The sequence below is a fragment of the Nelumbo nucifera genome, chromosome 1, assembly GCF_055504915.1.
Source record: "Nelumbo nucifera cultivar China Antique chromosome 1, China Antique-T2T, whole genome shotgun sequence".
NCBI lineage: Eukaryota > Viridiplantae > Streptophyta > Magnoliopsida > Proteales > Nelumbonaceae > Nelumbo > Nelumbo nucifera.
This window is the reverse complement of record NC_142649.1, coordinates 206,353,085-206,376,992: the sequence shown is the minus strand read 5'-3', so window position 1 is coordinate 206,376,992 and position 23,908 is coordinate 206,353,085. Positions and strand designations below refer to the sequence as shown.

The following is a 23,908-nucleotide window of genomic DNA, read 5'->3' as shown; positions in this document are numbered from 1 at the left end:
GATCCTACCAAGAACTCTCGAATCTCAGCCAAAGAAGGCCTACCATACGAGCACTTCCCAACCAAAGCAAACCAAAGACAAAAGGTATTTTTCAATCTCTTCATCTGAAAAAGCCCACAGGTTCCCCCACTTGATTGAGGGAACCTTCAAGGGAATATCAACCACCGATGGATCTAGAATAGCTGGAAAAGGATTCGAACCAAGGTTCAAATTTTCATTACATATCAGCCATGCGTATCATATTGATGGGTCACCGATACACGAAATGTAAAGAGTTCTGGAGTACGACCTGTTTCACGGGGTAACCAGGCCTTTAACCGACCCCTCAACATATTTTGACAAAAAACAAAAAAAAAAAAAGTATATAAAAGTGTTGATACAAAGTCCGGTACACCCAATTTTTATATCGAAACTTTGAACCTTGATTGACGCTAAGAGCACTCTAATACAATGAGAATGGTATTGTTCAGTGGCTCCTCATGTCAGACTTGCCTTGTTTTCTACGAGTCTGCTACTAATTTACATCTACACCCCACAGCATATCCCAACATGTATTAGGAACATCTCCATTGTTCGTCTGCCAACAGATTATCAGTTGGTGACTGAGCACAGAAGCTAGATAATAGATGTACATGAGTAGGATCTAAGATTAAATGAAACCGGACTCGAGACGGTTCTTGACCTCAAAGACCCAAAATAAGTGAAACGAACAGTGTTCATCAGCTCATTACTAATTTTCTACTAATCATATTAGTTCGTTATTATTAAGTACACAAAAATAGACAAACCACGATGAGATTACTTTTAAAATGTTGACCCTCGTTTTCTCTTCATTAGTTTAGTTTAGTTTAGAAAGCTCTATCTAATCTTAACTGTTTCAATAAATGTAGTAGGAGGGAGGGGAGAGAGAGAGAGAGAGATCACTGAACACTTAATCATATTTACATTTCTGAATTAAACACAATGATTACAAAATTTTCAGAAAACCTTTGGCAGAAAGGCAGATCAATGAACTATTGCACACTGCCAATTGAACAAAAAAATAATCACAGAATTTTAATATACAAAATTGGTGAAGGGGGTTTGATGCATTATTGTACACCATTTGGATGAGAGCATCTCTTCAGTTTAGGTGAATTATTGATATCCTTCTTAGAGACGCTCAAAATGCCAGATTGCTCATCAACCTTTTCTATCAGAAGCTTCAACAGTGGAACCTTTGACAGAGTTTTGCATGACCCCACCATAATCAACTTCTTCTGCACAAACCACAATGACCAAATTAATATCTGAAAATGATTAGCACTTTCTAGAGAGAAGGGGTGCTGATATGTCATTTTGGTGGTTCAGTTTTACTCCCTTGAAGGAGTGCATACTTGCTCCTGTACCTTATATCTGAACCATGGCCTGACCCAAAACACTCCCTGTAGGGGCATATCGGGAAGGCCCAGATACAATATGTATCAGCCGATACGGGCCAATACGTATCGATATTTTGAACCTTGGTTTCATGCAGGTTAATGAAAATAGTTCCATCATTTTTATGCAATTATTTATTTGTAACTTTTAATCTACATGTTCAAAATGCACAAGTATATATTAAAGCCAGGTTGGAAACTTTGAAGTGTTCAAACTGTAAATTTGATTGAAAGAAAATTACTTAGACATGATGACATTCATCACCTACCTTGGCACGTGTTAGAGCTACATTGATCCTATGCCAGTCTCCGAGAAGTGAAGATATACAGGATCTTGGATTTTCGCTAGATCTTACAAAGGATACCAATATGCAGTCCTTATCCCGTCCCTGATCAGTCAATACAGGTCACACAACAAATTAGAGAAATACTCGTGCTGATGTTGCTGATATGATTCTGATCTCAGCCCATTCATATATCTATTTCAAATTGAAATATTATAGGCAAAGATGGAGTTGGAAGCAGAAGAAATATTAAGAAAATAGAAAACTAGCAAATAAAATATTAAACTAAAATTGAGGAAGCACCACAATGTAAACATGTTCAATATACAAAATGCAATTCAAGACCTCTTACTGCTTTCATGTGGCAAGTGAAAAGAATCAAACACAAACTTGAAAAATGCCATTAACTTTAAAAGATGGACACTCTTGCCATTCCAGCAAACAGGTCATCTTCAAACAAAAAAGGAGAGAAAAGGGGGAGGTATCTATCAAACTAATAGTGGCAAAAACAGAACCTGATATTTGTCAATGGTATGGATCTCCACAGATGTTGCAGAGACAGCACGTCGGATAAGATTTGCCTGAGAATTGTAAAGAGTGATGATACCAATATCTTCCCCAATAATGCCTTTGTTCACTAGTTCTTCAGTGACCTACGAATAAAGCAATAAAAATATGAAGACCATCTTGTTTTTTTGACTGGTACATTATATATATGAGAAGTCCAAGCAAAATAGAAAAATGGAGAGAACTGAAGTCTTTTCTTGAGAGTAGTATAATGGCAAGTATTGTACCTCTGCAACAATGTAAGCTTCCAAAGGGTTGTTAACAGCATTTTGATCTTTCGTTTCCAAAGCAGGTAACATATCTAACATATGAAAAAGGATGCATAAATACTGAAAAATCTTACATACCAACCAAATAATAACATAAATTTACTAACCTGTGTTGATAAATATAACTGATCTGCTTGGATTCAAGACCTATGCAAAGTACAAAACACAAAAGTTCACAACAAATCAAGTAATCACAAATAAGAGAAACAGAATTAACACATCAAAGCTGCATTGACATTCAGTTGTTTAAATACTAACAATGCAAATAGCAGACTACACACTTGTACATGTGGGAATACAAGGGTTTGCTTGAAAGAGTACAGAGGGCAAGAAATCTGAACACTCAGAAACTAATTATTGGAGACTCCAAGTTGGTTCTGGGGTGGCTACAAAGTGAGGAGGCAAAACTATGGAGCTATAACAATGAAAGGAAGAAATTCAAATGGTTGATACAGAATATGGAGTGAGCATACAATGGATTAAAAGAAGTGCAAATTCCTTGGCCAATGCTCTTGTTAAACAGGGGATGGGAAGAGATCAGTTGTTTTGGGCTCAATTGTAGGAAGAGTGGTTTGGGGAGAGATAAGAGGGTTTATCTCTCACTGCTTGTATACTCTTATTGTGCTCTGTTTTTACTTTCCACCTATTAATGAAATCTACAGTTACTGATAAAAAAGATCTATTCATATTCATAAATAACATCTAGAAACACATTTATGCAGAAACAGACTGGAAAAGGACCATAATTATTAACTTCATCTTCATGTTGGTAGTACCATTAAAATGTTCCAACATTAAGATTCTTAGACAATACTCTTATGATGGATATTCTATTGAAGCAAATGGTCTTTTTAACCTCATTTATTTTCTAATAATAGATTATTGAAAATTAGTAAGAATTAGAAACATATCTACATTATAAAGCTATTATAAATTTAAAATTATTATGATAATGAATATGGCACTAAACAGAACAGAATGCTGCAACAGGATTCATATAGCCAACCCCATATGGTTGGGATAAAGCTTGGATGATGATGATGATGATGACAGTGAAAAACAATCAAAGGCCATGTAGCTTCACCCATCACTTTTTCCTTATTTAAAAATTCCTTTATTTGTGCAACAAATATTTTCAGTATACTAAGGAGGCTGGGTTTTTTTCTTCAAGATTAACTATCTTGTTTAAATGGGTACAAAGCTCAACTTAATTGCAAATTATATATCTAGAGAAGATGTAAATCAAGAAGGGCTGTATTGGGACCAGCCATGGTGAACTAGCCTTTAGGTGTCCCTGTTTTGGTTAATGGTTTTAATTGATATTTTTGTTTTTCCCTCAAGATCTATGGACTGTTCTTTGTACTTCTATTTTTGCTGACTTATTAATAAAATCTCTTAGACCTCTTTAGATATGCTTTGATATATTATTTAATGGAGACTCTAATGTGTTGGGTTCTGATACAATGTTTGGTTTTTCAATAATGCAAAGCATCAACTTATAGCATGACCTAGAAATCCATTAACAGAAATGCTGGGCACAAACAATAAAGTACAACTGTGCAAGAAAATTTTTCTGCAGAAAGTTGGCTTACCTCTTTCAGCCATGATGTCATAGGCTCTGCACCTAAAAACTTTAGCTTGGCATTCGCTATTTCAGAGGAACCACAACGCAATCTATTCCCATATATTAGGGCATTTGATAGTTCCATTATTCCAGCACACATGCGATACTTCATGTAGTAATATGTTCAAATGCAGTTAATTGATTTGATACTTGAGTATCAGAAAAGAGACAATAAAGTGTAGCAATATGGTTGCTGACTCAAAGATACCTGGGACTGCAAAGCTGAAATTGCCTGTGGATGTGCTTCTGAAAGCCTGCAAAACAAGCTTATCCCCATTCCATTTTCACGAGCCTCAACACTCTAAAAATACGTGAAAAACTCAGAAATATTTTTGTCTAGTAAGACAAATCAAGCAGTAAATAAAAATATAAAACTTTAGTAGTAACTGAAAAGACATGGATGCATACTTGGACAAGTGGAGGTAGCTGGTAATGGTCTCCAACAAGGACAAATTTTGAAGCAAACATCAAGGGCCCCAAAGACACCTAAATGGGAAACTTCAATCATTAGGAAGGCCAAATATAGAGCTTAGCTCAAATGAGCCACTTAAAATAGATAAAATAAAATGTGATTCTAAATGTCTGCAGCCCAGTACCAGAATAAGTCAATAAGATAATATCTTAGAAGTTAGTCCTAAATGCATATAGAGGATGAAAATATTAAGACTATACTTCCACCAAGCTGATCTTTTTGCATAAAGAAACTATATAGTAACAGAGAATTGGATCTTTCAACAATATAATAAATCAAGTAAATAATGTTCCCCTATAAAATACTTCAAATGAAAATATTGAGAATGAAATTTAAATACCCAAAAACCTATAAACTAAAAAAAACAAGGCAGTAAGGGTTCACTCTCTAATGAGAAGTTGAAAAGAAAAGAAAGAGAAGGAAAATTGTATAACCATTATTAACAAGTGCAGAATTTGTTAGTTTTCAAATCCATAGAAATCCAAATCATTTTGTCTGCTTTCAGCATATTTTCTCCTTGCTAGATTATGTTATATTCTGAATACTTTATATGGTATGTAGAAGTGGCATATAATGTTCTTACTATGGGGTATTTTTGCCATTGTACTCTATTTATAAATACTGATGTGAAGGGCACATAGCCATTTTTGGCCCTTTAATCTTTCTCTCTTTTTGTTTCTCCGCTTCTTCCTTTCTTTTCCTTCTTCCGTCTTTCACTTTATTTTGCCATTAATCTTCTACCTGGTATCAGAGCAGGAAACCAACCCTCCTCTGTTGACTGCACCATTCCTGAGATGATGTCATCACCCCACCGTCAAATGACATCAGCAGACTGTACAGACAAGTGACCAACTCGACAAAAAAAACAAAACAAAACACTAGATCTTGGTGAAAAAAGACTTATATTGGATTTTGATACATGTTGAAAAGGCTATAAGAGCTAGTGGTAAGAAATGATTTAATGATTTTAAAAAATGGATATGGCACTGGACAGAACAAAATGGCAAAGCGGGATCGATTCATATAGCCAACCCCATATAGTTCAAGCAAGGCTTAGATGACGACGATATAGGAAAGTAACTTTATACCATATATGTATACAATAAATAGAGTTTACTGCTTGAACACTAGAATATTAGATGGTGTATAAGTTTTACTTAAAAGTCAACTAAACCAAATACAATGGCTCTTTAACCTATACATGAAAGAAAACAAATTCAATATGGTTTCTAAATAGGTTTTAAATAACCTAAATAAACAACATACAAGTGCCCCTTGAAAAGAATTAAAGAAACACAAAGGAATGACAAATTGGAAATTATATCTCAATTGAATTTATTTGAAATGCATGAATCACATCAATTGTAAGGCTCATGAATCAAATCATAGGATTAAAAATGATTTGAATTGAAACCCTCGGGGTTGATGATTTGAATCATAAATCATAAAATTTATACAACTATGATACAAAACATATAAAAGAAAGAACAAGAAAAGGGAAAAAGAGACGACAAAACCCCAACGTGTAGGGGTGGGGGCCTAGAGTTGAATAAACACCTCCTGTCTATGTAAAACCCATCCCTGAAAGCCACCAAAGCCCATGAAACTAGAAGACTCAAAGCTAAATACCCTTCTCAAATAAGATACTGAAGCCCATAGGATCCCTACTTCCAATGAAGTTGTGAAGGTAAAACAAAAGCCAAAACACCAGCAAACTACATCCCAGGTTCCCATGGAGCTCAAAACATGGAACCAAGCATTAGGATTAGCAAACATAGAAAGAATCAATGATGCATATTGTAAGTCACGTGCATGATTCAAATCAACCTCCTCGCCTCTTGGAAAATAAAAATTAAACTAGCATAGAAACCATGGTCCATATATGTTCTAAACAATATATTGTTTATTGTTTTAGGAGCTAAATGTACTTTGATGCTGATACGGGAACCAGTTTTGGAATGGCTGAAAAAGAAATCGGCGACCTGGAAAGCTAAACAATTGTCTTTGGGGGGTAGAATCACCCTTTTAAAGAGCTCCCTGACTAACCTTCCTGCTTTTTACCTTTCTTTATTTCCAATTCCAGGGAAAGTGGCTCAAAGAATCGAGAGACTGCAGAGGGAGTTTCTGTGGAGGGGTGGGAGGAAGATTAGAAGAAAATTCACTTGGTGAACTGGGATCAGGTGTGCTCCCCGAAAGAAAAAGGAAGCTTGGGTATCAGTCGGTTGAGGATTTTCAATAAGGCACAGCTAAGAAAATGGATCTGGAGATTTGGAATGGAAAGAAGTAATTGGTGGAGAACCAAAGTTGCAGCTAAATATAATATAGATAGAGGAGATTGGATAACCACTTCTTCTCTCCCCTCCTTAGGCTGCTCTTTGTGGAGGAAAATAATGGATATTCTTCCAAATTCCATCAGAGATTTAAATCCAAGGCTGGGGAAGGGCGACAGGTTGGCTTTCTGGAAAGATCCTTGGTGTGGAGTTACCTCCCTATCAGATTTATTCCCACAGTTATTTTAATTACTGATCTTCGCGATGCAGTGGTAACATACTGTTTTGAGGTATTTGGCAACTCTGTTGTTTGGTGTCCTTGATTTAGAAGGAACATTCAGGATTGGGAAATTACAAAATTAGCCAAGTTACTTGAGTTTATCTCCCACCAGCCTCTTGACCTGTCCAAAGAAGATAGTCGGTATTGGATTTGGAGTACAGATGGCCAATTCTTAATCAAGTCCTTTGCTCTTCATCTGTCGGCAAGTAATTTGGAAGACATGCATGCTTCCAAAATCTGGAACCCGATCTCTCCCTCAAAAGTCAATGCCCTGGTGTGGGCTGCAGCTTTAGACAGATGTTTAACCAAAGGTCATCTTTCTAAAAGAGGATTTCAACCCCAGGATCAGAGATGTGTATTGTGTGGTCAAGACGTGGAGGATAACAGTCACCTATTTCTTCACTGCCCTGTATCTGGAACCATTATCTTTCTGCTCTCGGTCTTGCTTGGGTTATGCCTGGTTCAGTAAAGGAGATGTTATGGAGCTGGGGGTTACAAAGGCTATCAAAGCTTGCTGCTGCTGTATGGATGTCCATTCCAGCTGCTGTAATTAGTACCATTTGGGCAGAAAGGAACAAAAGGCTTTTTCATAGTATTGCCAGAAATCAGGAGGATCTTATATCAATTTCATTTGGAAAACTGATCTCTTGGGTTTCGACAGAAAAAGGGATTCAGGCCTCTCAGTTCGGAGGCTAGACTGAATTCAAGGAACTTTTGGTATTTGTAATCTTGCTTTGTTTTGGCGGTTTCCGCCAAGGAATTCTCCTTGGGGGGGGGGCCCTTTATACTATTACTTGTCTTAATAAAATTACCTTACCTTTTCTCAATATATATATATATACACAGAGAGAGAGAGAGAGAGAGATTTTTTATTGTTTTAGTATATATGATTCCCATTGATAACAGATAAAAGCAAAACTATATCATTCTTGTTTTTAATAAATAATAATATAACTTGTAAACTCTAATAGCAAAATGGCATTTATAGATAATAAAAGACACATTAAGAAAGAAAATACATACAGGCAGGGTAGTCTGTCCAGCTTCATCCATTATGCATACGTCAAAACTCTTGTTAGCAAGCACAGGATGGGTTATCCCCAAACAAGTCACTGCTACAACATTGACTTGGTCCAATCTTAGTTTAATGTCATCCACAGTGTGTATGTCCATTGCTGCAATAGAAAAGGTTAAATATGACTGCATTAAGAAGGAATATCACAAAGAAACAAAAGCTGGTACACGAAAGGCATTTGAGAATTTCCTGGTGGATTTACTAAGAAGGTTGAATTGGATAGCAAGCTTATCAGTGCAAAGGACTCATATCTGATTACAATGGGAACTACTGCAATTAAATTGAGCTTTAATGCAGTAGCATGGGTTATTCAACGCCAGAAGGCATAGGGACTGCAATGGAACAATTCTAGCTCTATAGTCAAGTAATTGGCCACAAGGATTCAATAAAAGCAGAATTAAAAACTGTGTTGCAAGGTTTAATGACAGCATGGGGGTTGAATCTGAACAACATAGCAGTGGAGGGTGATTCAAACTTTCAAAGTGGTTGTGGATTAGCTATGCAAGAAGAATCAGGTCATATAGCAACACCAGAACACAATAAAGGCAATATAAGAGCCAAGTAGTGGAATAACTGCAGAATAAAAAAAGGTTAGTAGGTCATACAATGGCATGACCAATGCATTGTCTAAACAAGGAGTAAACAGAACATTGTAATGAGTTTGTGATGTAACAGATACTTATGTTCAGGGCTAGGGCTCAGACTCTATAAAGCCTCAATTGATGGAAAAGCTATTCATCAAAGGAAGGAACTAAAGTTGATACTGCAGCATGATCAAACCTGAAAGGCAATGTCCCCGAACTTCCTCGTGCACAGCTTCATATCTTCCAAGTCGTACAAAATCAATGCCCTATAATGCTCAATGTTTCAATAAATTACAATAACAAAAAATGACATGATGACAAAACAAGAGAATAGCATATAGAAACATGAACCAACCATGTTTGATTCAACAAGCTAGGTCAACAATGAGTTGAAAACACTACCTTAGTCATCCTAGGCAACTGCATCATGGGTATCAACCAACTAGTTAGTGATGCAACCAATCTGGCCCTCAACTGATTAGTCAGTCAAAACTTTGATAATGTAAATTCCTGTAATTATTATTGATAGTAAAATTGTGATTTACTATTTATTAATTAGTGGTTCTCCACATACAGTTTTGATAAGACTATTAACAGGCATTTAGAGTTATTTTAGGAGTTAGAGTCCTTATTTAAATGTCTCTACTCCCTATACATTAACCATTGGGTTGCCTTAGTTTTGAAGTTGGCAGAATTTGTTCTGGATCAGCTTCCTAGTTGGAATTGGAGTTTGTAAAGGGAGATTGGAGCTCTCATGAAGTCATGATTAGTCTACAAAAAGAGTAATTATAATTGAAATTTTAGAGTGAAATTAATGGAACAAAATTTTTGCTTGAAGTAAGTAGTCGATCAAGACTACAATCTGTCTTGGTTTAAAAAGAAACAAATAGTAATTTGAAGAGGAGAAGAAGAGAAGAAGAGAAGAAGAGAAGTACACGAAGAGAAATTCAGAGAAGGAGAGAGAGAGAGAGGGTCATAAAATCTGCCGATCCACTCTTATGATTTATATATATGCTTAACCAACTGTAAAAGGGCTGAATTGCCCATATTGCTTACATAGCAAAAAGAATAAAAGAAAACTAATGATAAAAAACTGAAATAACTACCAACTAATACACTATCATAACTAACTAAAATAATTGTGCCATACGAACACAGTGGGGACCACATCAGTGTTCTCTGCACTCCCCCTCAAGTTGGGAATAGATATTTGTCATTCCCGACTTGCATAGGTCTGCCTCTAACTTCTTCCTTGGAACAGCTTTGGTGAGAAGATCTGCGAGCTACATGCTGGAGGTGATATACGAAAGACACACTTCTTGAGATGAAATCCTTTCTCTAAAATGTCGGTCTACTTCAATATGCTTAGTTTTGTCATGCTATAACGGATTATGGGCTATATTAATAGCAGCCTGATTATCATAGTACAGCATTAAGGGCTTCTCATAAGCAACACCCAACTCCTCAAATAGTGATTTCAACCATAGGATTTGAGCCACACCATTTGCCATGGACCTATATTCAGCTTCAGCACTGGAACGAGAAACAACACTTTGTTTCTTATTCCTCCAAGAGATAAAGTTACCTCCTCTACAAAAGCACAATATCCAGAGGTAGACCTTATATCATCAACACTCCCAGCCCAATCAGCATCTGTGTAAACCTCTATCTTCATGTGATCATTATTCTTGAATAGTATACCTCTACCTGGGCACCTCTTCAAATATGCTAATATCCTCTCAACTGCAAGTGAATGGTTCTAGGAGAGTGCATATACTGACTACATAACTGATGCCTAGTCGTGTGAGACAAAGATAGAGGAGTTTTCCAACCAAACGTTGGAGCATAGCTTTACCGTCAAGAGGCCCTCCACCCTCTGCATTGATCTTGTGATTCTGTTCAATAGGTGTGTCTGCAGGCTTAACACCTAATTTTCCGATTTCTTCCAATAGGTCAAGAACATACTTTCTTTGAGAAACAAAAATCCTATGTTTAGACCCAACTCTCCCAGATCTTTTACCTCAAACTCTTGATGGAGTTGTTTAAGAGACTCAATCTCACTGTTATCATTCCCTATCACTACAATATCATCCGCATATACAACAAGCAAGGTCAAAGAATAATCCACTCTCTTAATGAACAATGTATGGTCTGACTGGGCCTGCACATAACCAAATTTTCCAAGGGCTTATCTAAATCTATCAAACCAAGCTCTGGGGGACTGTTTCGGCCCATACAAGGCTTTATTCAACCGGCAAACATTCTTTCCTGTTTCTTCATCATAAAATCCAAGAGGCAATTGCATGTAGACTTCTTCCTGCAAGTCTCCATTGAGAAAGACATTTTTAACATCCATTTGGAATAAGGGCCAAGAATAACTAGTTGCAAAGGATAATAAAACTCTAATAGTGGTCATCTTTGCTACTGGAGCAAAAGTCTCCAAGTAGTCTATACCATAAGTTTGAGTAAATCCCTTTGCAACTAATCGGGCCTTATACCTTTCAATGGAACCATCAGCATTATGTTTCATAGTAAACACCCATCTACATTCAATTGGTTTCTTCCCTTTAGGCTGATCAACTAGCTCCCAAGTATTATTTCTCAGAAAAGCATCCATTTCAACCTTCACTGCATCTTTCCACTCAAGAACTGACAAGGCTTCCCACACTATTCTGTGGATAGGAATATCGGTAATGGATGCAAGAAAGGACCTGTAAGAAGAAGACAAGTGATCATAGGACAAGAACTAGGAAATGCAGTGAGCTGTGAATGTGGTGCAACGCCGTTTGTCTTTAGGGATTGCAATGGGGAGGTCAAGGTCATCCAATGGAGGTAAGAGCTCAATGGTGAAATGTATCTCAGTGGAATCTGGATTTGATAAAGGGACTCTCTTACCTGGATCTGGATCCACAGAAGGAACTAGGGCTGGCCTGGACTGTTGATGACCGAAATCAACTTGCCTCCACTACCTGTGATAAACTCTCAAATCCCGGCACCTCTAACAACCCTCCCCATTACATCCCCCATCACTCAATGGAATAAGTAAAGGAACTTCTGATGAGTTAACCCCACACTCACTACTCTCCCCCTGAGGAGAAACCCTAGGATAATAGGGTACATCCTCAAAGAAGGTAGCATCCAATAGAGACAAATCTCCTCTCAGAAGTAGGTTCATAGCAACAATATCCTTTTTGAGCTTGTGCATAACCGAGAAAAATACATTTGGAGGCCTTAGGATCAAATTTAGAACGATGAGGACCAAGAATCTAAACAAAGCAAATACAACCAAAGGTTTTAAGGGGAACAGTAAACAATTCCCTATCAGAACATAGAAGGGTAAATGGAGGTTTCATATCAAAGATCCGTAAAGGAACTCGATTGATGAGATACACTACTGTAAGAATAGCATCTCCCCAGAAACGAAAAGGCACATTGGAGTTAATATGATGCTTCTAGCCACCACCAATATGTGCCTATTCTTTCTTTCAACAACCCCATTCTGCTGTGGTGTATGAGGGCAAGTACTCTAGTGGATGATCCCATGATTAAGCAAATAAGAGGCTAATGGGTTGGGAAAGTATTCCTTTACATTATTCAATCTGAAGATTTTGATTTTGACCCCAAATTGGGTTAAAATCATTTGATGAAAGATCTAGGTCAAAGCAGGAACCTCATCTCAAGAACACATAAGGTAAACCCAAGAAAAACGGGTGTAGTCATCAACAAACAACAAGAAATATTTGTATCCCCCCATAGCAGTGATATGATAAGGTCCCCAAACATCGATATGCACAATATCAAAAGGATTACTACTTCTTTTATTACTCAATGATTAAGATGCTCTACAATGCTTTGCAAACTCACAACTCTCACATCTCAAACTGGGCATCTGAACAGACTCAAATAAATTAGGAAACAAACTCTTCAAAGACCGAAAAGATAAATGACCCAACTGATTATGCCAAAGCATAACCTGACTAACAGACTGAGAAACAAAAGACTTCCTATCTTCACTATCTTCCCAATGAGAACTCTCTCAAAGCAGATAAATCTCATTCGTCTCACAACCAGTCCCAATCACCTTTCTTGTCTCCAAGTCCTGAAAAACACATCGATCAAGAAAAAAGGTTACTGAACAATTCTGGTGTTTTGTAATGCTACTGACTGAAAGCAAGTTAGTACTAAGTTTAAGAACATGCAAAACTGAAGATAAGGAAATGGTATTAGACAACTTGATGTCTCCCTTGCTAGAAATGGGAACAAGGGAACCATTAGCAATTGACACTTTATCTCTGCCAAATGATAAGTGATAGGTAATAAACAATGATGGCAAGCCAGTCATATGGTCAAATGCACATGAGTCTATTACCCAACAATGTTCAATGTTACCTGGAGCTGAAGCATGATAAGCTAAGGCCCGAGTACCTGAATGAGCAAAAGCTGATGGCGGCTGAGATGATTGAGCTGAATTGCCAACTTCCTTTTCCAACTGAGTCAGGGCAGCCCAGACAATAGTTAGGGTGTCTAGAGATGTGGCTTTTATGCCCGATGAGGTTGCACAATCAATATTCACAGCCCTATTAGCATTACCCCTTTTGTTCCCGAATTTTGCTAGAACTAGATGATGATGCAGCTTCCAAGAAGTGTCTGCTTAGTTTTCTCGCAATGCACATACCAGATCCCACTTGTCTTCCTTCTTTATATCCCTCTCCGTATCACCCCCGAACTTAGGTTTAACTGCTACCAAGGCTGATTGGAAGGGCTGATATTGCATCATAACCTTTCTCCTAGTCCCTTCAGTATGCATTGAGTAGGCTTGTGATAAGGTCACACTGTCTCTTGTCAGTAGTTGTTGTCTCACAATATCATATTTAGGATTTAGACCAGTTAGGAACTCAAAAACCCTATTAGTTTTAACCTACTTTCTATGAGTCTGTGAATCCTTCCGACTTTCCCACTTAAGTGTTTCTAAGTAGTCAATTTCATGCCACAAAGATTTCAAAGTAGAGAAGTAAACCGAGACTGGTTTCTCTCCTTGCTTAAGGTTGTTAACCTCACATTTCAGCTCATAGGCCTTGGCAACATTAAGGGGTTGGGAATAGGTCTCTTTCATGACATACTAGATTTCCTTAACTGTTTTTGCCCACAAATAGTTTCTGCTGATATGTGGCTGCATAGAGTTGCACAACCATGTCATAACCAAATAGTTCTCCTGAACCCATTTGGTATAAGTTTGATCTTCCTTAGGTGGTTCCTTCACATCTCCCAACAAGTAGTTCAAGTTTTCTCTACCCCCAATGGCCATCATGGCCGATTGAGCCCATTCTAAGTAGTTTGATCCATCAAACTTTACGGTTGTAATCTGAATGGTATTTTCAAACATGTTACCTGAACTACTAGCCCCAAAAACACCTTCCCCTTGATTCTTAAACTCCATTCTTGATCAAGAATTAATAAAAAACCCTTTGTTAACTACTGTAATAAGAGAAACAACACCCAAACAACTGATAACAGCCGACCTAGGTCTTCCAGAGAACAAAAAAACATAGTTCTGAATGAAACAAATTCAAATTCTGATCTGAAACCAACAACAGTTCTGAATTTTAGGGCTTTCTCTCAAAACCCTAAAAACACAATTGAAAAAGGCAAAGATTTTCCAGCCGCACCTCTCAAAATAAACCAAGATGATCTTTTCTAAAGTCGATCTCAAGGAAAAAGGCTTACTTTATGAAAAATTCCTGGCTGCCACCTTCTAGCTGATGCAAAACCCTAATCTTGAGGGTCTGAAGCTTCTTCTGATTCTTCCTAATCATTGAAACTCTCCCAAGCTTCTACAATTTCCTTAGTAACAGCCGCTTACTGCCAGTAACCTCCAAGAATCAGCCGATCCACCTTCTCTATTGAAAAGCTTCCAAACCTAGGAAGTTCTCATGTAGTCGGCCTAATTAGACTAGCATAAGAACTCCTAGGTCGACTCTGATACCAAGTAGTCGATCAAGACTACAATCTATCTTGGTTTAAAAAGAAACAAATAGTAATTTGAAAATGAGAAGAATAAAAGGGCCGAATTGCCCTTATTGCTTACATGGCAAAAAGAATAAAGAAAACTAATAATAAAAAATTGAAATAACTACCAACTAATACATTGCCATAACTAACTAAAACAATTGTGCCATACGAACATAGTGGGGACCACATCAGTGTTCTCTACAAAGTAAATAGTATGATCTTATGTAAGTTTAGTTTTAATTAGACCTTAAAAAATCATTTTACAAAAATAAAAATGAAATTTGGACATGCCATGCACTTATAAGGCTAACTTCACCCAACCAACCAGGTTTTGACACTCAGGTTACATAGCATGCACTTGGGTGAGGGTTACACAGTCTAAGGTCAAATAGAGCTTGGGTTGGCTCATTGAGTTGAGGATCACTAGAAGGGGTTAGGTTTGAGGTACCCTTGCCTTGGATTGGGCTTTGGTTGATCTCAACCCAATACAACCCAATCCAAGTTGCACCTCTAATACCATGCCAATTAGTTGTTTCAAGTAATGACCATCTAGACTAGTTGTGCTCTACCTAATTAGTATTCTTGTGTTGCTTTCCTTTGGGCCCATTCATTATTTAGAATTGAAACGTCAATATCTATTAGATCCTTTGTACTCAAAAATAATTTTGTAGAACTTTATTGTTTTAAGAGAATTAAAGTGCTTACAATTTTTTTGCTAATCCATTAAGGAATTACAGTAATTTAACAAGTATAACATATCAGCCCCAATGTTCCTTTTGCATTGGCAAACAATAAGAAAGGCTTTTATTTGAATTTTTATGATTGATTTTTCTTCACGATTTGTGGTCTCGACTATTCATTATGAGTTGTTCCGTTTTGTAAGAGAAATTTCTAGAGTATTTTCGTACTCCAAGTCCAGGAAGGTGGTTAGGGTGATATTCTATGGTAGGTCCTACTATAACAAGCTGTTGTAGTGTACAGTTCGAGTTGTTCATCTCCAAGGATGATAGCTAGTTGGAGATGAACCAATCAAGTGTGGGGCAATTTACTTTTGTGTTTTAGAAAATTCTTATTACCTAGGCGACTAGGCACCCCATAGTCCTAGAATTGCCTACGCCTTGACAACTATGGCTCAACCTATATTTTAAGGTATTCACCATGCTTCCATGGATATGGCATTCCAACAATATCTCAAATCTCCGTATTATGGACTTATCATTTTCAAATGAAGGTAATTGATGGAGAATAACATGCATAGATCAACCTCCAATTTTGCATTGATCAGCATATCCTTGTTTGTTTAATGCTGATTAATGACCACCTGAATTCTTTGAAGTTAACAAAAATTGAATCCATTTTTGTAAGAGTAATTTGATTTCTTTTGCTATTTTCTGAAATGTACTACTAATATGATTGCTGAAGATCCCCTAACATGCTAAAGTTGTTGCAAGATGCAAATGGAATAGAGATAACCTGAGCTTTCAATTTGATAAGCAAATTATCAACAGCTGAGTTTGTATATGACGTCAGCAAAATAGATGCACCTCTCATTAGCAATGCCTTCACAGCATGCACCATAGTGGATGTCTTGCCTGTTCCAGGCATTCCAAGAATAAGAGCATAATCCTTTGCTGTAAGTATCTGCAGGTATAAAAGTATATGGTAAGTGGCACAAAAAAACCTGGTTAGCTCTTTTCCTTTTTTCCAATGCCAGGTGGAGTGACAGTTAACCTTTTGGATGGCTCTTCGCTGATCATTGTTTAAACTTTTCTCCGACCGTACATAAGATATTGCAGGATCCTGACTGAATATACCTCCACTATCAAACCTGGGTGCCTGAAAGGGATAAGCTAAAAAACTATTAAGCAGTGCTTATCATCCCCACATGCTAAACTTCAGAAATACAGGTGTAGCAACTACCCAGAACTCTAGAAATCTAGAATCTAGATGTGGCAATATATTCACCTCAAGATCAACAATCATCTTCCTTAGGTGAGAACCTTGTGCACTTTGGGAAAACAGTTGTATGAGGTTGAATCTACATGTGAAAAAAAAGGATGCTGTGTTTTAGTATGTAGATAATTGGGGGGGGGGGGTAGAGTTAACTACCTCATTATTGCATAGGAGGTAATAACTTCATCCTTATCAATACGCCAAACCGTCTGAAGGAGATCACCTATATCTGAAGCACGATTGCTCCCTGGAAGCCTTAAGCGTCTGGAAAAGGAAACCTAGCATTTGTTCAGGGACAAAAACAAAAAAGAAAGAATCAAGGAACTGTTAAGCTAGTTGAGAGATGATCTCATGAAATTAAGAGGAATTCCTTGCTCAGAGCATTCTTATGAAGTGAACCACTGGTAAGCTAGTTGTCAAGCTTATCAAAAAAAGTAGGTATGACAACAAAGGCAGCACAATAGAAACAAAAACAAAAGGAAAAGAAAGAAAAGAAAGAAAGAATGGATAAGAAGATTCTTACAGAAACATGGACACGACTAATATCTGTTATGACTCCATTTGCAATGGCTACATGCCCAGACTCTGTGCTGAGAACCTAGACACAAAAGGGGGAAAACAATATTAAGAAATAGAACCTACCAAAGGAAGCTTCTTTTTCGACTATAGGCATGTGAGTATCATGCATGAACACTCAAATTTGTATACAACTAAGAATTAAGCATGTTAAAGACACGAGTAATCATTTACATGCCAGTGATATTATGGATTTTAAAGAACACTTGAGTGCACCAAAATTTTCATAACAAAGTTCGACTCAGTTTTTTTTCTCATGTAGGTGCATCACAGTCACACCAATATGGAATTCATAAGCAATATACACATGCAATTTTACTTTAACGTTAAAACATGAGCATATAATCTATATGGCTATACCACATAATCCCCACTTCTAAGTGTGCAATCCAGATTGCTCATTGGAGAAGAGCCAGCTTCATTTGTGTCTACATCATGTGTTTCTATATTATGATGAGGCAAATCTTGACGAACAAAACGATAAATGTACCGGCCATCCTTAGGATACTCATTTTGGGAGAGTTTATTTGAAGCATCAAGGATAACTGAAGAAAGGCCATTGGCAGAATTTTCACTCTTTAGGCTATGTGACTGCCAGATTTTGTTCTTTGCAACCTGAAATAGAGGAAAAAAAAGGATTTCGATGAATTAAAAATCAAATATGTGGCACTTCACTGTGAATTATTGTGACTGAAATTTGCAAAATTTTACCTGTGTCACTTTAGCTTCCAAGTCAATTAACCGTTCCCATTGCCTAAGGAAATCAAAGTGGATGCTGGTTAAGTGCTCAACATGTGAATCAAACAAATCACCCAGTCCACTACTCTCCCTGTTCCCACCATGTGCCTGAGGCATTGATACAACATGGATTTATTTCAAGCACAATTTCCAGTACTCTTACATCTACCTAAAAATCTAAAATGTCATGCCGGACTTGGTACAAATTAAACAAAAAGTAAAAGGATATGAACCTAAAGCATCCAAACAGTGCAAAGGTGGTATCAATAATATAAATAAAAGATAAATTAAAAGTTTGTTCAGTACAAATATAATTGAAAAATCATGAAATCCAAATAAACAGTTAAAGGAAATATGAGAATTGATCATACCATGCTTAAATTACTGTTTTGCTTTTTCCCTTTTGGTTACAAGATAAAAACAGGCAACATGCAGATTGTATCTATTAATAGCATTTAATAGATTGAGAGGCTTAATTTCTGCTTAGATTAGTGTTAATATGCTAAAATTTATTTTTTTTTTATTTTTTTTTATCAATAACACTTTCATTAATTCATCAATAGAAGATTTACAAAAAGAAGACAAACACGCTTATCTTCCAAGAGCAACAAAGAACCTCAAGAAAAGGAAAAAAAAAAGAAAAAGAAAAGAAAGAAAGAAAGAAAACACACTACAGTTACAGCTTGGCCCAAAAAAATGAGTCCCTTTCTGCCCCTTGTTTAGCTAAACCGTCAGCTAGGGAATTAGCCGATCTTTTAACCCAACGTATTTTAACTTCCATCTCCCGCACCAGCCACTTGAATTTCCTCCTCTCATTATTGTACTTCCATAAACCATTGTGATCTTTAAGCAGCCACCCTATCACCACCTCTAAATCCCCTTCAATTAAGAGTTTCCTGATGTCCAACTCCTCAGCTTTTTGGACTCCTTCCATAACTGCAAAGATCTCAGCTCTAAGGGAGTCACCCACTCCAATTGGGCCTGAGAACATGGCAGAAATGACCCCATTTTCATCCCTAAAAACACCCCCAATCCCTGATTGTCTCGGATTTCCCCTGCTACACCCATCAAAGTTTAGTTTCACGAAACCACTAGGTAGAGGGGTCCAAGCCACACAAATTACTGACTTAGTTTGTGTGCAACTTGCAATTTCACCCCACTTCCTCAATAAGTCATCCACAGTGTAATCTGTGAAAAGCTCCAAAGATTTCAGCCACTGTACCGCCCTAATTTGAATGATAGCCCTCAGATCTGCTGCTCCTCTCTGAGCTTCTAAGAATATCCTGGAGTTTCTTTCTTCCCAAAGTGTCCAACACACTGCAGCCCTTAGTCCTCTCCACATTGTCCTTCCCCTTTTTATCCGCCACCTGAAAAAAGAAGGGGAAAAAAGGCCTTGCAAGTCTGATGGGGGGTTCCAACTGCAACCAAAAAGGGACAAAGCTCATTCCCAAATTAATCTCACAAAATGGCAAGACACCAGTAGGTAAAAACCAGTCTCCCCATCCGCTTTACAAAGAACACACCACTGAGGTGACAAACAAGTATTGGGCCTCTTCTTTTGGAGTAAATCACCAGTGTTGATTCTTTCCAGATAGGCTTCCCAACAAAAACTACCAACCCTAGGAGGTATTGCTCTGCACCAAACCTCATCAACAGGAAAAGGAAGGAAGGTAGGACTGGTGGACTGACTTAAGACTTTGAAGAAAGAAGCACAAGAAAAAATGCCATTGGGAGAAGGAGTCCAAATTCTAGAATCCGCCCTAGTGGGGTCTAAGACAACGTTATCAAGAATTGCAATAAGGCTCAAAATAGTGTCAAAGTCTGAGTCCCTCAAATCCCTTCTTAGACCCAAGTTCCACCCAATCCCAGAAATGGAAGAAGACGGGGTGGTAAAAGACGAGATTGGCTCATTTTTCAAATCAGAAAGAGCAAACAAAGAAGGAAACTGATCCTTTAGAGGGGCACTCCCCACCAAGGTTTGTTCCCAAAATTTTATGGAGTTACCGGAATTCAAATCATACCTGATATTGGGGGAGAAAACTGGTAGCAGGGCATGAATGGCTTTCCAAGGAGAATTGCTTGTGGTCCTAGCTTTGATTCCAGCGTCCCATCCATTATGCTCCAGCCCATGAATACTTGCCACTATTCTAGCCCAAAGCTTCTCCTTCTCCAAGGGGAATCTCCACAACCAGTTTCCCAACAGAGTCATATTCCTTCTCCTAATATTCCCAAGCCCCAAACCACCACAAGTCTTACTCCTACAAAATATCTCCCAGCTCACTCTATGATCCCTCTTTACCTCTCCCGGTTCCCACAGGAAATCTCTCATTAACTTATCCAATCTATTAGCAACCTTCACTGGGATTTTAAACACCGACAGGAAAAAGATAGGTAAATTAGCAAGCGTGGCCTTAATAAGAGTAATTCTCCCAACAAGAGAGAGGTAGTTCTTTTTCCATGACACCAGTCTTTTTTCGAACCTTTCCACCACCGGGTTCCAAAAGCTCTCTCTCATGAGATTATCCCCTAAAGGCAACCCTAAGTAGTTCAAAGGCCATCCCGAAACTTCACACCCCAACACTTCAGCATTCTCCCTGATCTCTCCCTCCTCCAAATTCACCCCCACAATACAACTTTTCCCAAGGTTAACTTTCAAGTTGGATATTTGCTCAAATAGTTGTATCACTGACTTCAAATTCCTAATAAAGCTCGCATTACCTCCTTCAGAAAACAAAATCGTGTCGTCAGCAAACTGCAAGTGAGTAAGAAAGGTTTCCACACTCCCAACTCTCCAGCCTCTAATGAGCCCCCTAGAATCTGCTCTGTGAATCAATTTCCCCAAAACCTCCACAATTAGAATGAACAAGAAAGGAGAAAGGGGGTCTCCTTGTCTTATACCCCTACTGGCTAGAAAGAAGTCTACCACTGTCCCATTCACTAGCACTAAGTAATGACAATTTTGGACACAACCCATGATCCACTTACACCATCTAGCCCAGAACCCAAATTTAGTCAAAACTTTCCTCAAAAATTCCCAGTCCACCAAGTCATAAGCCTTTTTCCAAGTCCAACTTACAAACCACTCCCTTCTTCTTATCCCTCTTAAAGTTCTCCACACTCTCATTAGCAATTAAAATCTGATCAGTAATTTGTCTTCCATTCACAAAAGCTCCTTAGTAGTGTGCAATGATATCTGGCAAAACCTTCTTCAGCCTCAAAGACAACACTTTTGCAATGATCTTATACAAGCTATTAACCAAGCTAATTGGCCTAAAATCCTTCGGGTGGGAAGCATCTTTCTTTTTAGGAATTAAGGCTATAAATGTGGAGTTCACACCCGGATTGACAATTCCTCTCCTGTAAAACTCCTCAAAAACCTTCAAAAGATCATCTTTCAAAATGTCCCAACAGTCCTGATAAAAAGCCATTGTGAACCCATCCGGCCCTAGGGCTTTTGTTCTATCCATAAAAAATACAGCCTCCTTGATCTCTTCTAAACTAAAGCTTCTCTCCAACCTTCTCCTGTTCTCCACCCCTACATCTGGCCAATCCAAACCTTCTACCCACACCCTTCTACACACTGGCCTTCTTAGGATAGATTTGAAGTGCTCCACACAAGCCCCGGCAATCTCCTCTTGATGCACTAGCTCAACTCCATCTACTACCAATTTGGAGATCAGGTTCTTCCTTCTCCTGCCTTCTGCTAGAGAGTGGAAAAACCTAGTGTTTTTGTCCCCCTCTTGCACCCATTTACACCGAGATTTTTGCCTCCAGCTAATTTCCTCCTTATGCAGGCAGTCCTCTAACTGTCTTCTTAAATCTCCACTGAGCTCAATGTCTTCCTCTCCAAGTTCTCCCCTTTCTTCTTTAGAGTTAAGGCTTTCAATCTTATCCAGCAGATCTCCCTTTCTTTTTTCTATCCTCCCAAACTCCACCAAATTCCACTCCTTGATTTTTGCTTTCAAAAATTGAAGTTTCTTATGGAACTTCATCCCCTCTCATTCCACCAAAGGGTTACACTCATACCACCACTCCCTCACTTTGTTGTTAAACCCTGGGTGGAGTAACCACATATTTTCAAATCTAAAGAGGGTAGGACCTCCACACCTTCTTTCCTCCTTACATAACACTATGGGCCAATGATCGGAGGTCACCCTTGGAAGAGCTCTAGAAGCCAAGGTTCCCCAATGAACTTCCCAATCCAGAGAGAACAGGAATCTATCCAATTTAGAGCAAATGGGTCTAGATTAGAGATTTGACCAAGTAAATGTCTTATGGGCTAGGGGGATCTCTTTAAGCTCAAAGTCATCCACAAAGCTGTTAAACTTCTTCATGCTTTTTGTCACCCTCTGGTTAACCTTATTGGATTCCTCCGAGAATCTAATCTCATTGAAGTCCCTGCCCACGCACCAGGGCCCATCCCACAACCCTTTAACATCCGCCAATATGCTAAAATTTATTTTGATACATATTTCCCAAATAATTGTTTGTTCTCACATGGTGACAATGTAGTTAATAGAATTATCGATAGTAACAATTTTAACACAATAGTATCTCTTTTATTGATCACTGCCCAAACTCATCTGCACACTCAACACAAACAAATGTTTTTAAGAGAGGTAGCATTCATGTAGTACATTATATGGCAACACTAACAAATTTACTCATCTATATTCTTGTGCATATCAATTTTTATGAACACAGCATCTTTCTTCAAGCTCTCATTATTTCATTCCTAAACTTTTCTAATTACTGATAAAGAAAATACTAACATTTTGAGTACAGTTTTATTTTCTAAGAATATTATTATAGCACAATGAAACCTAAAAACATTGCTAGGGTTCCAACCTTTATGTAGTGTAAGAAACACCACCAGTGGCATAACCATCCATCCAAAACATTAAGCACAAGGTTTGGTCCATTTGAGTTTTTTAAGAGCTATTTTCTAGTTTGTCAGTGTTGTAGGAATAGGATTAAAATAGTTTAACAAATCACATTGGAGAAATTTTAGAGCTTAAAGAAATTGAAGGTGCAGGTTTGTCGCTTTTATTGCAGCCTACATTTTAAGGGTTAAAGCTTGTCAATTTGACTTGGTTTTAGTGTAAATGGATAGGTCTCTTAATCACCTAATCCAAGAGACCAAGAACCATTTGATTTGGATGCAATTGTGTTATTGCAATAACCAGATGATTGAAGGGAGCATGTTTTCTTAATGGGAAACTACAAAAGCCTGCCAATTGATATGTAGAATTCTGCAGAATGAAGAATTTGTACCTTATGATAGATGGTACAAGCATTGAGGTGGCGACAACTTCTGCATGTGTTTGGACTCTACAATAGAAGTAAGATAAAATTAAACCAATCATGCCAAGTGATTTAAGTAAAATTTAATTCCAGTATTTCAATAAGTTCATGCCTGCAACATTGGAGGTAATTGTTGTAATGTTGATGCCTTCAGAATATCATTGGCAAGTTCATTTCGGCGCATGATTAGCCCAATCAAGTCAGATCTTTGAACCGCAATTCCCTTGACAAAACATGTAAAAAGTAAAGTAATTTGTATGCATGTATTATCGGCTAAACCCCACATAGTTAAAGTATTTAGTGTTAAAAACTGTAACATCAATCAAAAAATATAGTTGATTATACCTGTGTCTGATCTGTATGGAGATAGTAAAGAAGACCAGAATCAATATGCTTCAGGTATCTGAAAAATGAAAGAAATAAGATATACAAGAAAAGAAAACTCCTCAAAGAAATATTGCCATGATAAGGTTATAACAGAAGAA

At 37.7% G+C, this 23,908-nt stretch overlaps 1 protein-coding gene across 2 annotated transcripts in view; it reads right to left on the bottom strand.

Annotated features, from left to right (window-relative positions):
* Positions 1-920: 920 nt before the first annotated feature.
* The window catches only part of EMB2411 (DNA replication helicase), a 31,296-nt gene continuing 8,308 nt past the window's right edge, over positions 921-23,908 (bottom strand). For both annotated transcript variants that reach the window (XM_010277022.3, XM_088895938.1), the window contains 20 exons: positions 23,769-23,826; positions 23,536-23,646; positions 23,394-23,450; positions 18,093-18,227; positions 17,742-17,996; positions 17,329-17,403; positions 16,962-17,083; positions 16,818-16,890; positions 16,584-16,688; positions 16,326-16,493; positions 9,040-9,109; positions 8,208-8,359; positions 4,571-4,648; positions 4,371-4,463; positions 4,131-4,268; positions 2,646-2,685; positions 2,497-2,570; positions 2,218-2,355; positions 1,688-1,807; positions 921-1,259 (listed from right to left, as the gene is read on the bottom strand). In XM_010277022.3, coding sequence (XP_010275324.1) covers positions 1,092-1,259; positions 1,688-1,807; positions 2,218-2,355; positions 2,497-2,570; positions 2,646-2,685; positions 4,131-4,268; positions 4,371-4,463; positions 4,571-4,648; positions 8,208-8,359; positions 9,040-9,109; positions 16,326-16,493; positions 16,584-16,688; positions 16,818-16,890; positions 16,962-17,083; positions 17,329-17,403; positions 17,742-17,996; positions 18,093-18,227; positions 23,394-23,450; positions 23,536-23,646; positions 23,769-23,826 — 2,230 coding nt within the window. In that variant the 3' untranslated portion in view covers positions 921-1,091. The remainder of the gene's footprint in view (positions 1,260-1,687; positions 1,808-2,217; positions 2,356-2,496; positions 2,571-2,645; positions 2,686-4,130; positions 4,269-4,370; positions 4,464-4,570; positions 4,649-8,207; positions 8,360-9,039; positions 9,110-16,325; positions 16,494-16,583; positions 16,689-16,817; positions 16,891-16,961; positions 17,084-17,328; positions 17,404-17,741; positions 17,997-18,092; positions 18,228-23,393; positions 23,451-23,535; positions 23,647-23,768; positions 23,827-23,908) is intronic.